Below are 16,318 nucleotides of genomic sequence, written 5' to 3'. Positions count from 1 at the left end.
AAGAAGGCCACAACCGCATTATCTTATCTCTCCCTGAATGCATGATCAACTCTAATACGTAGGTACCCTAAGGTAATTCATACACGTAGTAGATCTAGCCTAGACCTACATACATCCCTCCCTACCCCTTAATATCCTCTCCCCATTCCTATTCCCCTTCCCTCTTCTTTTCCCTTCCCCTTTTTATATCTAGAGACACATACAATAGATTATCAAGATATGTATAATTATCAGGATATGTATAATTATCAAGATATGTATAATTATCAAGATATGTATAATTATCAAGATATGTATAATTATCAAGATATGTATAATTATCAAGCTGGTACTGAGACGGTTACGGTTACGGTGACAGAGACGCAGACGGAGACGGAGACAATAACGGAGAGGGAGACGACGACGACGACTTTGACGGTTAGAGGGGATTGAAGGGGAGAGGGATGGGGTGGGGTTTAGATTGAAGGTGAAGATGATTGGGTGTCTTTCTTTTGGTGGGGAGGAGGGAAGCTTGGCACGAACAGATTGAAAACCTAGAAGATCAGAATCCGAAACTTGGGAATTTGAGAATTTGGTAATCTATAATTTGAGCTCTATAACTCGGAATCGGAAATCGCAAATTAATAAAAGAAAGAAAGAAATCAATAGTTAATCATCAATCAGCTCGTCTACATACTCTCTCTCTCTCTTCTTTTTCTGTGAGACCTATACATATCTTGATAATTATACATATCTTGATAATTATACATATCTTGATAATTATACATATCTTGATAATTATACATATCTTGATAATTATACATATCTTGATAATTATACATATCTTGATAATTATACATATCCACGTTAGCCGGGGCCGTGACTGGGATTATTGAGATTCCTTGGAAAGAAGAGGAGGAAGAGGAGGGGGAAGAAGATAGGGTTATGAGGTGGGTGGTGGTGGCTGTTATGACGGGGTTGTAGGTTAAGGTTATGGTTTGGGGGGAGGAGGTTGTGGAACTTGTGGTGGGTGGAGAGGAGGAGGGGGATGTAGACGACAGGGGGGCGGGGGGTAATGTGGAGGAGGTGGAGAGGATAAAGGTCGTCGAGGAGCTTCTTATTAAGGGTGAAGATTCGGTTGTTATCTCGGGGATGAGGCGCGAGGATGATGGAGCGGATAGTGGGGTCGAGGTTGTAATTTGTACAGTAGTAGTTGAAATCCCAGTCTCACCAGTCGTAGACCCCGCTCCAGTAGAAGACTCTGTATTGCCCCCCAGGACACTTGCAGCGACCTGCTTATCCGTGCACTCCACCACCACACCACTCGTATCATTCATCGGCATAGCGAAACACGCTGTCCCGGAAGCACAAACATCTATCACGAAACTACCAGCCGAGTTGCAATTCCCGACGTTGCTGGCAATGCAAGCGATAGTTCCGGGGGAGCAGGGGGATGAGAAGTTGAGGGTTGTGAAGAAGGCGTTGTAGGTTTGGGCTTCGGCTAGGTTGGCTGTGTATTGGGAGGGGGTGATGGAGGTTGGTGTTGCGAGGCTGGCGGGGAGGATTGTGGGCGCTGTTGTGACGGTAAAGGAGTCACTGGAGATTGTTGTTGGGGTGCTGGACGGGGATGGTGTTTTGACGAGGGAGGATGTGGTGACTGCTGCGCTTGGAGGTGAGAGTGTCTGAAGACTGGATGTCGGCGCTGAAAGAGTAAATGGTGATACCGCTGGGGGTGAGAGTGGGGCGGCGGCGACTGAAGTTGGAGATGAGACCGTCGGAAGGCCTGATGCTGTCGTGGATGAGAATGTAGTGATCGTTGGTAGTGAGATTGTATTTGTGTTAGAGAGTGTGAATACGGGGACTGGCGAACTGGCCGTATCAGGGATTGAATTCGTATTAGCGAGTGTGAATATTGGAACTGACGAGCTGGTAGTATCAGCGGTACTGCTCGTGTTGCGTGGTATGGATAAGGTGGCGAATGGAGCAGCCGATCCAGGGGGGAAGGAGGAGGTTGTGGTGCCAGACGCCGACGTGAGAGACGAAGTAGAGGAACTAAGTCCAGCTTGAGACGTCCCCCCTGCTACTTGGCTGGCTGCTTTTGAGGTAGTGGAATTGCTATACGGAATTGGTAGTCCACTTATTCGCGGTTGAGCTTGTCCTGTGGACGCAGATGCTGAGAAAGCGCTTGGAGATGATGTGAGCCCTGATAATGTCAAAGGGTTGGTTCCACCACTCAGAGGTGTATTCAGATTCGTGGCAGAGTTCGAACCGAGTATTCCTGTTGATGTTTCAGTCGGAATTGGTGACGGTTGGGGTGACAGAATTGAAGTATCTGAGGTTATTGAAGTAAGAGAGCTTGGAGATTGTGTAGGCCTGAATGCCGTGCCATTATTTCCGACGGCGGATGGCGGTAGAAAGATATTAGAGCTGGATATTGTAGGGCTAGCACTTGGACTCGATACTGTGGCGATGGGAGTAGTTGGACTCTGTGCTGTCGGGGACAGTACACTAGAGCTTGTCGTAGTGGGGGAACCGCTAGAACTTGGTGTGGATTTGAAGTCACCCGAACTCGATTTTGTTGTAATAGAACCATCGAAACTTGACGTCGGAGTAGTGAAGCCGCTTGAACTCGATTCTGTAGCAATAAAACCACTGGGACTCGACGCCGTCAACGTAAGAGCACTTGGACTCGACGTTGAGCTTGATTCTGTAGTGATAGAGTCACCGAAACTTGACGCCGTAGTAGGAATGCCGCTCGAACTCAGCCCGGTCGACGTCGTGGCACTTGAACTCGCTGTTGAACTCTCTTCTGTAGCAACTGGACTACCAGGACTCGCCGTCGTAGACGTAAGAGCGCTCGTCGTAGTAGCAGAACCACCCCCACTCAACACTGTGGAACTAAAACCACTCGAACTTGACACCGTCGTGATTCCCCCAGACCCTTCCGTCCCTTTACTCGAACTCGTCGTTCCCCCCGTCGACGTTGACAAAGTACCCGTCCCTCCTATCTCAACTGTCAAATCGGAAGCTGTTGGATCCGGGACCGGGATTATCGTAACTAGATCCGGCACTACCTGAGTCCTTCTTTCAAGTCTATAATTTTCAGTCAGCGCTGCGAAGTTGAGAATGTGAACCTAGAGCTGTATCTTACAGTCTGTGTACGTCGCCTCTTGGCAGCGGACCAGCCGCGCTTAGAACGGCGAGGATGAGGACCCTGGGGAGGAGGTAAGATATCTTCATTGCTTTTACCCGTTTGATATTATGTTCCGGGATGTGATTCCTGACAAGGAGTGGTGGACTTGAACACGACGGTGGGGTTCCGATCGAAGATGGTAAATGATAGATTGATGGAGAACTTATTTATTAAGACTTGAAGACCTTTCTTCCGATGGGGAAGGATATGAGAAGTTATGTTTAGTTAACGAACGATAAAAGAGCGAGTTGCTTCAATGAAAGAATGATAGAAGGAAGAGGCAGAAGCCAGACCAGAATGCAGATAGATGCAGAAAATAAGTAAATCAGTAGAGAACGATGTCGAAGCCACGAGAACTCCCGGTTCCCTGTATCTTATAAGCACCGCAACATCTCATATCCCCATCCTTTCGAGTCCAGGCCCTGGGGTCCTGAACCCTCGACCGCGAACCTGCCAACTATAGCTTTGTTCTAGACCTGCAATCTATCTCCTCCCGCGCCGAAACACAGTCGCAAGCTGTAGCGCTGGCTACAAAAACACATCAAAGAGAAGCATTGAGGAATGACGAGGCTGTAGAAACCAATCGATGAAGAGTCCCTCGCGAGACTTTGAGACATGAGGTTTGGCGGTTATGGAGGGGCTGTTTGGGGTTGTCGCGGTTGGGAAGCGAGGCGTGTGTTGATTGGTGGAGATGAGCGGGCGTTGTAGACCACATCACCCAGCTCCATCAACAACCTCACCATCATCGATCAGACAGGAGGGGGAGATGAAACACGAGGGATGAAAGTATTTTGAGAGGAAGCAATAAGCGCAGACGCGCGGAAGAGAAGGGTATCCAATAATAACGAGTACCTTATCGCACAGCGTACGGTACGCCCTGGCAACCGGCGACGCGTCTACATCACCTCCGACCCATGATGAATCAACCTGTCCTTTTCCACGTATCTTGACCAATTTCTGCCTTCTTTATAATGCCTACCTTCCTCGAGACTGTGCATTCTCTGTATACCAAGCTCATGCCTTCGTCATTGTCGCGACGCATCTTAATTACATGTCGCGGTGACTATCACCCTCTAGTGATTACCTTAGCTATCTGTACCCGGCTGACCAACACTCTAGGTAAGACGATAGACCCGGATGGGCTTTACAGATATACGAATGGCCGCTTCCTAGTAGATGAAAAGAATCAATGCGACCGCCGCTATGTCAAATTCAATCTCGACAAGCTTTGCGAAATCGCCTCTTCCGCGGGTAGCTCTCGGTGCCTACCTACCTATCAAATTCGCCTGTTATTACCACTCTTTTACTATGATATAACCTCATTCGTTTGACAACAAGAATACCAAATGCATGAAGATATCGATTTATTTGTGCCGTATCATATTTATTTGGTGGGACACCGTCAGCTGTCTTGTTGTTCAAAGAGGTGTTCATTCTCTGTTCCTTTATACACTTCTTCTCGCTTCATCAGTACGTTCGCTACAAGTATACCACAGTCCAACTCTACTCAATCCAAGATCCATCTTCCAGCCCGAACGCCGTACGCTAGATTGCACTGCATTCCCGGGAGAATCCATTCTTAAAGAAGTCATCCTCGACATCTAGATCCCTGTCATCATTCGGATCAACTGCTACCCGCACAGTCCGAAGACATCCTCTTGGGATTGAGCGAGCTGGAAAGTCATCAATAGACAGTTCCCTACTGTTGATCGCAGATCTGCACGTTAGTAAAAGAGTAAGAAGGATATCTAAAGACACGTACATCTTTATCCGAGCTTGGCTTTAGCCTCTTCTGCCATGCCTTCCCACATATCCTTCCCAGCCTGCGGTTGGTCCTCTGCTGGCGTGTTCTGGTCGATAGTCCCCACAGCTAGATTTGCATCAGGCCCATTCTTTTTCAAGTACTCCTTTAAAATCGGGCTGAGATATATATTCTTCATGCTTCCCTTGACCTCGCCCGCATCGAGCCACATCTAGAACTCCTCATCGTTCTTATCCGTCCGGGCTGGAATGATGCGTTTTCCGGGCGTATGGGTTGCAAACAGCTTCTTGTAGTTATCTCCGGAGAGTAGTGCCTTTCCGAAATTAATTCTGATAGTCCTGGGCATATTGCTGAGTTGTGGATGGGAGGATTGAACGTTGGGATTGAATGGTAGGACTGGCAGCGACTGGATAATCGCCGATTGGGAACTTGGACAATCATAGTCGTGGTTTCCTCTGAAAGGTCGCTAATACCACAACAGTAAACCGCGGCCGTTGATTGTCGACAGAATGGCCTGCTCTATCATAGGTAGGTACTCTGGGACGGGACTCATACAGGATGAAGCAGTTCTTGCAGCGCTGGGCATGACCTTCCTCGTGTTGATCCCCGTGTTGTCTACCTAAGGAGCGGACGGAAGCGATGTACACCACACTCCTTCCTTGGTGTTTCCTGGCCAATCAGAAGCACTCAGGAGCTCTCGTCCAATCAAGCACAGCGCCAGATCTTTTGTTGCACATCGCATCGCGAATCTGCGTCGCCCTGCCGGATACTCCCGCGTGTCCTGGATAGCCGATGTCATTAGGTAAGTTCCCGTGACATTGGGGGTTTTGTTGCACATCGCAATCTGAGGGCGTACCTTCTAGGCGAAACGAGGTTTGTGCCCACCGTCTAGGTACCATCAGTAGACTATATTAGTAATATAACTATTAGTAGATGCTTTAAATTAAGATTAATTATGTAACGACCGTCCTTCTAGCTTAATTATCAATACATTTTAACCGTCTACTTTTTTTAACCGTCTATAGCTACAAAACCGTCTACAGACTATCTAGTTCTCTAACTGTTACGTATTCTGTAGATAGTTAATTAGAAATAACTATGTATTTAAAATTAAATCTGCTTACTACTATTAAAGACTAATAGATAATTAAAAGACAATCTAGATGTTAGTATATAGTCCTCTTATATATATTATCCTAATATATTAAACTATCTCCTTAGGTAAGACAATAGAAGGCAAGCTAGTAGGTAAGTACAGCTAGTCTTGTTACATTTATTTATATAGACATAGCTACTACCTATAATAGAAAAAAATGTTACTAAGGTAGTTAAAACCTACTAGGTAAGGTACCTTAGGTTACTAAGCACATGTCTCTAGTATTATATAGGTAGATAAGTACTTGTATAGTCGTGTTAGTATCTAGATTATATAGAAATAAAGTAATAGTATAAAGTATACTAGACAGAAATGTAGTAACAGTATAAAGTACACTATATACTCCTTAATTTAATATAATACAACTCTATAAACTCTCCTACTAAATATAACTACTAACTCTAGATATACTTGTCTAAAACTCTATAGTATAATACGCCTAGAGCTCTATAATATACAAATATACACTAAGTAAAGAATATAAATAAGAAATACTATTTATAAATGTAACTACTAGACCTATAAGAAATCACTTGTACTATCTTAAGTAAGTATAGTTGTATCTTATATCTCTACCTTATCGTTAAGTAGTATGTTCTTAAGAATATAAAAGCAATCACCTTCTTTTAGTAAACCCTTTTAGGGTCGGATTATCGCTTGTTACTTTAGAAGTCTACTAGAGAGTTTATAGAAATGTTGTCGTACAATATAGTTAAACTTGTCTATACTTATAACTAACTCTTTATAAAAGTCTAACAACTCTTCTTTTAAATTCTTAATAGTATCTTAGACTGTCTATACCTCTTAGTTAAGATATAGATGTATTCTTGTATAGAAAATAGTATATAACTGTCTATAGTACTATTTACTACGTTCCTTTAAGTAGTTATAGTTAAAGTAAGGCGTAATAAAGTAAAAGACCTTACTAAAACTTTCTTTTAAGAACTTCTTTAAATACTATTTAGTAAGACCTTAAGATGTCTTAAGACCTTCTAATTTACGTATACTATTATTTGTTTAATCTAGATCTTATAGTAGGCGTACATGTCTCTAGTTATAGTTAGAATAATAATATTAATACATAATTATTTACTTACCTTAAATACTAATATTATTTTGTTTTAAAAATAACAGATATTTTTAAGTATACGTATACGTAGATATTAATATTTTAGGTCTTAAGATAGTATACCTAGTAGTAGATTTTAGTATAACTTATTAGTAAAAGTATTAGTAAAAAGAAGAAAATACTCTTAGGTAGATTCTTAGTTAGCCTTATAAACTAGTAGTTCTTAGTTATTAATTATGTCTTTATTATCTAGAAAAGTATCCTCTATCTCTTTAATTTGTCTTGTCTTTTATACTTTCTTTTTAGATATATGTATACGTTTTAGAGGATTAACATAAAGTTAGTAGAACTATTCTTTATGTTTAGTAGCTAATTCTTCTAGTATTAGTAATAATAAATCGTAGCGATCTGTACTAGTACTTAAGGTTATAGTCTATATAGTCTATCTTACTATTAGTAGTAATACCTAGAGGGTATATTAGAAAGTAACTTACCTTATTACTAACAAACAGCTATACTAATGTTATGTCTTTTATCGTTATAGTAGAAAGGGTTGATATATCGCGATAGAGATTCTTCTTAATTACATTACGCGCTATACTAATTGTCTCTACCTCTTTATAAGCCTGCCTTTAAGCCTTACTACTTATAACGATTATCTGTATACGCGTATTATACTATCTATATAAGTAGTTAAGAATCTTAGAATTAGTGTTAATATAAGTAGGTAGGTATAAGTAAGTCCTAGGAAATTCCCTATAATTATTATTACGTTAGCTAAGTTCGCGTAGATTAGTAAAGGCAGAACGCGCGGGGTAGACTAACGCGTTACCTTAACACTACCTTAAGCTTTATAATCCTTGTCTATAAGTAATAAAAAAGTAAGAAGTATAAGTAAGTTTTATTTTTATTATTCTTATTATTTTAATTATAATAGTACTAGTATTTCTAGGTATATACTTAAAACTCGTGTCTATATACTTTAAAAAATAGTATAGAACATCTACTAATAGTACGTGTATATAAGGCTAGTATTAACCTTTGTCTATATAGTAGTACTAGAAAGGTATTCTTTTTTTATAACTATCTTATATAAGTACGCTTTTTTTTCTTATATATATAATATTATTTTGTACTAAGTAGTCTAAATTTAGTTAGACTATTAGACATAGTAACTTCTAGCCTATAGTTAAGAAATAAGGATATAGATTATAGCTTAGATCTTGTTATACATTATAAGTAAGGACTTCTTAATTTTACTAAGATATCTAAGTAAATATAAGATTAGGAAATATAACAAATTTCTTAAGGTACTATAAGTATAGCTTATATACTGTTTCTATAATCTAAGAGCCGGTTCTAACTATTACATTACTTTTAGGAAATTTTTAAATTAAAAATTAGTCTAAAATTATTTATTAAGTATCTAGTATAATTTTTTATTACTATATTATAGTGATTTCCTTAGCTTACTAATTTTACTATCTTAGGCTATACTTAGTTTTCTACCTTTTTTAATTTTAAAGACTTGTTAATAATCTCTTACTACTATTCTTAATTTATATACCTTAAGTATTAATCTATATAGACTATACATACTATATTATTTACTATAGCTAAAAAACGTTACTGTCTAAGACCTAAGGCTATTAGTAATAAGCTTATAGCCTTAAGTCGTCTTCTAACATCTTATTCTTTAAATTTAAGATACATAACTTTTTAGACAGTTATTAATACCTTTAATAATAGTACTAATAATAATAATAATAATAATAGTATAGATATAAGTAGCTATATAGGCTATAATAACGACAATAACTAAGTAACTAATTTAAAGGATCTTATAGTACGTTTTATTTATATTAATACACTATAACCTAGTTACTAATACATAAAAACAGAACACTTCTAATGTTATAGAGCTACTCTTAGAGTAAGTTAAGACAGGCTATAAAGACATTCCTTTCTTATCTATTAAAGACTAGGGTATACAGATATCTAAAGAAGAACTAGTTAAAATCAAGTAAGTACAAGTAATAAAAGACCTTAAGTTTATAGATATAGTATCTTTAGAGTCTAGCACAGGCCTTAGAGATATATTAATACCTAGTCTTACTAATTAGAAACAAATGCTGCCCTTACTACTTGTTTTACTAAGATTCTTGTCTAATATAGCTTTACCTAACGATTTAGAACTTATTCTTTATAAACAAGAGTTTAGACTAATAAAGGATTTTGTCTTTACGTTAAGTCTATAGTATATACATTCTAATATTATATAGTAATAGTACTCTTCTTTACTTAAGGTATTACATGTCTTAAAGGATACTAGAGATGTACAAAGACTACTAAAGGACATTACTACTCTAAAGAGGACAACTACTACTTAACTACTCTTACTTTTATAAAAGAGGCGTTAAGTTCCCTTAATTCTAGAAAAACTTCTAACCTTAGTAGTATTATTAAAACTTAATAGTATTAATTCTTCTCTAATAGTATAGGTATATTAGTTTAATCTTATTAGCCTTGTTTATACTATTCTTTTAGCTCCTTTTATAGTTAAGAAGATACATTTTAGAATAGTAGAATTTATAAACAAACTAATAGAATTCTATTATTCTATAAGCTAGGCTTTATCTATCTAGTCTACTTCTAGGTAATATATATACTACCTTAACTCGATACTAGTCTTTCTGTCTAATTTTATTTAATATACATGTCGCCTGTCTAGTTATATATGTAATAGGACTATAACTTATAAAGGTCGTGTTTAGTATATTAGTAGAGACAAGAGATCTAAGGTAATAAAGGACAATACTATAACTCTACTTGTTTAGTTTATTATAACAGAAAGTTAGTGTTAGGTGTATTTCTATAAAGTAGTAGAGGTAAGAGTTAATAGATAGTCGTAGTATATTTAAAGGTATATTACTACTTTAACTATAGACTAATCTTTAAACCTCTCTTCTTTTCTTTTCTTACCTTTTATTCTTATACTCCTTAATACCTACTATTACCTTAGTTATAGTACGTAGTTACCTTATACTTAATTTCTAAGCTATTATAATTTTACGTATTAGTATACTTAATATAGTATCCTTTCTTTTTAGCTTTTGTCCTTAGAAGCTTATAAGTAGCTATTAGATTATAGAGAGGCTAAAGTAGGCTAATACCTCTCTAGAAACAAGAATAAATATATAAGAATAAATTAGTAAGTAAATATATAACTATATAACTATATAACTAGTAGTATTAAGAAAAGAAGAATAGTAGTAACTTTATAGTATAGTAAAGGTACGTAGCTAAACTATAAGATTTTTATTATGTATTATACTTTTAGATCTTTACTTAGTATACCTCTTATATTTACTTTTAGTAAAGACATATTATAGTAAAGTACTAGTAAGTTACTAGATAGTTATAAGACCCTTAATACGTAATATAAACTATATTACTTAGGCGTACTAGTATTCTTTACCTTTTTATTACTTTTAGAAATCCTTTATTACTCTTTACTAGAAGGTCGATAGTATACTAATAGTAAGTAGCTATAGAGATTAAACTATATTACTTATAATCGTATTTTTTAAGTAAATATAAAAAAATACTTCTTTTGTCTCTCTTTACTTAGTCCTTCTCTTATAGCGTTAAGAGGTATATAGAGACTTGTTTTTACTAGTTTATTATCTTCTTTTCTTCTTTTTACCTTATATAAATATAACGCTACTATACTCTTCTCTTTTTTTACAACTCTTCTAATAAACTTCTAACAAACCTTTATTAAACTATTAATAATAACATAGTACTAACAAAGCGTTTAGTAGCTTATAAGTAATACTTAAACTAAATAGCTTTATAAGACCTATAAGGTACCTTACTAAAGTATAAGGATAACGACTATAAGTATTCCTTTTTAGTAAGGAGTAATAGCCTAATAGTATAGTAGCTATATTAGTAAAGTACGTCTATTATAAAAATTTAAAGAAAGAGTATATTTTTATAAGTATAACTCTTCTTAAGGTAACGCTCTTACGTTATAGCTTTATTAACGTTACTAGGTTGTTTTAACTCTTTAAGCTAGAGGAATTAAACTTTAAAAGGTAATTATAAAAAAGGATAAGGTAAGGTAGTCTATTATTTATAGTAAAGTTAAAGCTAATATAAATAGGCTATAATTTAGACTACCTAAACTTTAGTAAAGAAGAGCCTTTAATATTTAAAGTCTTAGACTATAATATTAGTAGAAAAGAAGCTTTATAGTAATAAAGTAAATAAGAAAGAGTATATAAAGTAAAAGTTAGGTTATCTAGTAAAAATTACTTATTAGTTAAAGCTTTATAATAAGTTTACTATAACTATAAACATAAAGGTAGAGTATTATAATTAGCTTATAAAAGAGACGATATAAGTATAGTAAGACTATATTACTATCTTTAAAAAGTATATGTCTTATTTTAAAAAAGTTATAAGTATTCCTTACCTTAATACTAAGTTACTACTAACTTAAAGGTAGTACATATACGATTTATAGAGATCTAAAAGAAGTAAAGAAGTAAAGGATAAAGTAGTAGTAGATACTATAAAGGATAATAATAGTAAAGAAAATAATAGTAAAAAAGATAGTAATAAGGACAAATAATAGATAAATAAGGATTAAAGTATCTTTAATAAGTAAGATTATACTTTAGATTTTTTTCTTTTTCTTTTTTCTAAGATATATAATAATAAAGTTAGTAGAGCTTTAAAAGGTATTTACTAGTAAAAGGGTAGTTTAGTGTTTTTTTAAGATACTTAGGTTTTTAAGTTTTTATATAATAAATACAAAAGTCGTACTTACGTTACTATAACTATACTAGTAATATTATACCTTTTTAATAATTATCTTAATATATTTGTTTATATTTATATAAAAGTAGGCTATTATTAAGGTTTTATTATAGTTTTTATAAGTTTTCTAAATCGTTATACTCTTTTTATTTTATAAGATAAAGTCTGTTTCTTTATAAGCCTTTATAGTTAAGAATAGCTTTTACTTTAAATATTTCTTTATCTAAGACTAAGATGTCTATTAGGCTTATAAAGACTTTACTTTCTTACGTCTTATAAGGTTCTAAGCTTATAATTAAAAAGGTAGAATATAGCTATACTAATAAAGAAAGGCGTAGTTTATAAGTAAGTCTATAGTCTTTAATAACGTCTTTAATTTAGTAAGGGCTAATATACTTATCTACGAATTTCTTAAAAGGTTAACGTTACCTTAAGTATTTTATTAATAAGAGTACTTAGTCTTTCTTTTTAAATAAAATCTTTTTTTAGTTCTAGTTATACTATTTCTTATACTATTTTTAAGAATACTAAAGAAATATAATAATTTCTTTATAGCTACTTTATAGCTACTTTACTTACGTATTAGCTACTAGTGTCTTTACTAGCTTTAACTAGTTTAAAGGTATGTCTTTAAGACTTTATAGCTAGTACTTATATAGTACGTATAATAGTATTACGTTTATTATAAAGTACTATAAAATATTATATATAAATTTAGTAAGATCTAGCTTAGTTACTTAGTTGTCTTATATAAAGCTATAGTAAGTTTAAAGGTAATACTTAATAGCTTAGTTCTACTATTCTGTCTACCTGTCTGTTTATAAGTAATAAGTAGTACTAAGTTACTATAATATTACTTAGTACTAGTAAAAACTACTCTAGAATTTACTTATAAAGAGAGAGCCTTAGTCTAAGATAATACTATCTAGAATTCTAAATTGTTATATAACGTAGTATATTAGAAGAGATACTAGCTTATTACTAGTAAGATAATTAGTTATTAGAATATATAAGGAAAATTTTATAAATTAGTCTATAATAATAAGTATTAAATTATATAGTTTACTTACTATATTATAAGAGTAAGGTAGCTATATAATAAAGTTAAGTAAGATCTCTTACTAAGGTTTAGAAAGAATAAAGAGTAGGGCTAACTTACTATATAATAGATAAGTCCTTACCTTTATTCTTTAATAGATAGTATAAGTAAAAATGTAATAATAAACGTCTTTATTAAGACTTAGCTAAAAGAAGGATTAAAAAAGCCTTTTCTTTGTTTTACTAACTCTTTAGTACCTTATAGTAGGTACGTTATAAAAAAGCTTTAGTAACTCTTTATATAAGCCTAGATTATTAAGTATATATATATATCTATAATACTATAGTAGTATATTATCCTTAAACGTCTATAAGGACCTAATAGTACCTTAGCTACCTTACTACTTCTTTTATTCTTTATTAGTAATAAAGGCGTCCTTTTACTACGTATTATAAAGGGCTTTTAATAGTAATAGTAGTAACGTTAACATTACTATTACCTAGCTATTACTCTTACTAGCCTAACTCTAAGTAAAGTTCTCTACTAGTATAAGAGTGTTTAATTCGCGACTTAAGACTCTAGTAATAAAAGCATAAGGTCTCTAAGACCTATAATCGCCTTAGTCTACTAGCTAGTATAAGTCTAGCCTCTTATACTAAAGCGATTCTACTAAGATAGTATACGTTAAAGAGGTTACTAGACCTTTAAAAAGAATAAAAGAAATTAAAAGAATAAAAGAAATTAAAAGAATAAAAGAAATAAAAGCTTTATTTTAAACAAGCCTTATAGTAAGACTAATAGCTTTTAAGGTAACTATATTTACTTAGAATTTATTAAGAAAAGTTACTAAGAGAGCTTGTTATACTTTTAATTACTTATTAAGATCTTATAAGTTAAGCTACTATAATAACCTATTAGTAGGGTTTTAGCTACTCTTCTTATATTTAATCTTAAAGTTAAAGATAGAAAGTTCTTCTAGCTATCTAGCTTACTACTATAATAACTTTAGCTTTATAAAGAGGTAATAGTAGTTTAGGTAATCTATTAAAACTAATACCGAACTTTATATATATACTAAGTATAGCCTTTATAACCTAAAAGCCTTAATAATAGCTATTAACTTAGCGTTAAGAGTATTATAATATAGCTCTAGCCTCTTTAGCTTTCTAGAAATAAATATAATAAGGTACTAGTAGCCTTTTTATAGCTATAAAAGGATAGTACTAATAGTATAAGTAGATATATCTATTTCTATATATATAAGTAGTTTAGAGTTATAGTAACGTAGAAAAGAGGCCTTTATAAAGACTAGTCGTAGCTTATAAAAGGCTTTTAAGGCTTTAGAACTTAGTATAATAGTACTAGTAACGTTACCTTAAAGGAGATTCGTTAGTAGTATAGTAATCTTTAAATAATTCTTAATAAAGTACTTATAAAACTTAGTAAACCTTAAAAAGACATAAATGTCTTTTATAGTTATAAGAATAAGCTATTCTTAGATTATAAAGACATACTTAGGTTTAATACAAACTCTTTATAAGTTAATAACGTATCTTAGAAAACCTACTTACTTTATATTAAACTTATACTTTAAGAGGTTAGTATAGAGGTTATGTTATTAGAAACGTTTAAAGATATAGTAAATATACTACGTATACTCTTCTTTATTTATAGAGTAGATATTAGGTATACTAACATATAAAATTATAATAGCTTAGAAATTAAGTATAAGGTAACTACATACTATAACTAAGGTAATAGTAGGTATTAAGGAGTATAAGAATAGAGAGTAAGAAGAGGAAAGAAGAGGGGTTTAGAGATTAGTCTATAGTTAAAGTAGTAATATACCTTTAAATATACTATAACTATCTATTAACTCTTATCTCTTTTACTTTATAAAAATATACTTAACATTCTAATCTCTTTCCTTTACTAAAAGGTTATAGACTATTAGAGTAAGAAGTAATAACATAGACATAACAAATAAACTTTAATAAGATATAGGCCTCTTTTTAAGTAACTCTTTAGAATACTTCTTTATAAGTAGATAGTAGTAAACCTAGTACGACTCTCTAAATGTTAATAGAAATCCTTTTCTTAAGTAAGACTAAGTTAAATAAGAGGATCGCTTAAGTAAGGGTAAAGTAGTGCCTTAAGTAAAAGTAAGACTACCTTATAGTACTTAAGAGAAAAGAGGCTTTCTTAATAAACCTATACGAATTTAATAACCCTTCTAAAGTAGAACAGCCCTTTTAGCGAACTTATATTAAAGAAATAAGAAAGAGCTATTATAATACCTCTTTTATTCTACTAAAAAACAAGATATATACTAGTATTATAACCTTTTTATTTAACTAGAAAACAGAGTTTAATACTTATCTAGAGAGTTATCTAACAGATACTAAACGTATTAGCGCTATAGTAATAGTACTAAAGGATTATATTAAAGAGCGCTAAAAGTCTTTTATTTTTTTAGAAAAAAGTAGATTAGTTCTTAATATAACTTAAAGAGAAATAAAAGTATAGCTCTTTTATAGTATTATAGATAAGGGTACCTACTCTCTTAAAGTAGTATTAAAACTCTAAATATTAACTTAAAACTAAAACAAGACCTTTAAGAATTTCTTTTAATAGTATAACTCTTTAGTTATTAAACTTAGCTATACTCTCTTAGAGATATTTTATATCTACCTTCTTATTAATTGTTTAAAGCCTAAGTTAAGGGCCTATATAGTAAGTAGTAAGGTCTTAGATACTTTTAAGGTAGTTAAGGTAGTAGTATTAAGAAAGGAAACTCTTATTTAGATAAGGTAATAAGAAGGCTCTTATAAAGCCTTTTTAATACTATACTATACTAAGAGAGGCTCTTTTTATAATCTAAAGACCTTATCTATACTAGTAAACACGTAAAGGGTATCTAGTAGCTAAACTTTAAATATATAAGAAGACTCTCTTAGTATTGTAAAAACCCTTTTAGTAAGTAAGGTATAAGGTAACTACTACTAATGTTAGTAGCCTAGTTATTAGGTAAATTTATACTTACTATATAAATACTCTATATATAGTTAATCTAGGCATACTTACGCTTAGTACCTTAATAAGGCTAGTACTTTAGGCGCTAATACTATACTAGTAGCTTGTTACGTTATGTCTAAATAATAAGAAGAGAGACGACCCTTAATAAGTATTTAGGTAGAGATATATATTAAGGGTAGCTAGGTAGCTATACTAGCCTTACTAGACTTAAGAGTAAAAGTTAACCTTATCTACTTACGACTATTAAGACAAGAGGT

The 16,318-nt window shown here is 33.3% G+C and overlaps 3 protein-coding genes across 3 annotated transcripts; 1 reads left to right on the top strand and 2 right to left on the bottom strand.

Moving 5' to 3' along the window:
• Positions 1-668: 668 nt before the first annotated feature.
• Positions 669-3,653, bottom strand: M430DRAFT_271070 (hypothetical protein; the record flags this gene model as incomplete). Its single annotated transcript, XM_024865522.1, has 2 exons — positions 3,131-3,653; positions 669-3,072 (listed from the first exon to the last, which is right to left on the bottom strand). The coding sequence occupies exons 1-2, from the start codon at positions 3,217-3,219 to the stop codon at positions 669-671; spliced, it is 2,493 nt and encodes an 830-aa protein (XP_024717309.1). The 5' UTR covers positions 3,220-3,653.
• Positions 3,654-4,515: 862 nt separating this feature from the next.
• On the top strand, positions 4,516-4,916 carry M430DRAFT_181908 (hypothetical protein). The gene has a single exon (XM_024863811.1). The coding sequence runs from the start codon at positions 4,523-4,525 to the stop codon at positions 4,775-4,777; it is 255 nt and encodes an 84-aa protein (XP_024717308.1). The 5' UTR covers positions 4,516-4,522; the 3' UTR covers positions 4,778-4,916.
• Positions 4,917-4,934: 18 nt separating this feature from the next.
• Positions 4,935-5,176, bottom strand: M430DRAFT_37135 (hypothetical protein). The gene has a single exon (XM_024867065.1). The coding sequence runs from the start codon at positions 5,143-5,145 to the stop codon at positions 4,939-4,941; it is 207 nt and encodes a 68-aa protein (XP_024717307.1). The 5' UTR covers positions 5,146-5,176; the 3' UTR covers positions 4,935-4,938.
• Positions 5,177-16,318: the final 11,142 nt, after the last annotated feature.

Source organism: Amorphotheca resinae (assembly GCF_003019875.1).
Source record: "Amorphotheca resinae ATCC 22711 unplaced genomic scaffold M430scaffold_12, whole genome shotgun sequence".
In the NCBI taxonomy this organism is placed as follows: domain Eukaryota; kingdom Fungi; phylum Ascomycota; class Leotiomycetes; order Helotiales; family Amorphothecaceae; genus Amorphotheca; species Amorphotheca resinae.
The sequence above is the reverse complement of the archived record's forward strand: the minus strand, read 5'-3'. Positions and strand labels throughout refer to the sequence as shown.

Excerpts from the sequence above, each read along its gene's own strand:
- M430DRAFT_181908 (XM_024863811.1), top strand. The coding sequence starts at position 4,523 with ATGAAGATATCGATTTATTTGTGCCGTATCATATTTATTTGGTGGGAC.
- M430DRAFT_37135 (XM_024867065.1), bottom strand. The coding sequence starts at position 5,145 with ATGTGGCTCGATGCGGGCGAGGTCAAGGGAAGCATGAAGAATATATAT.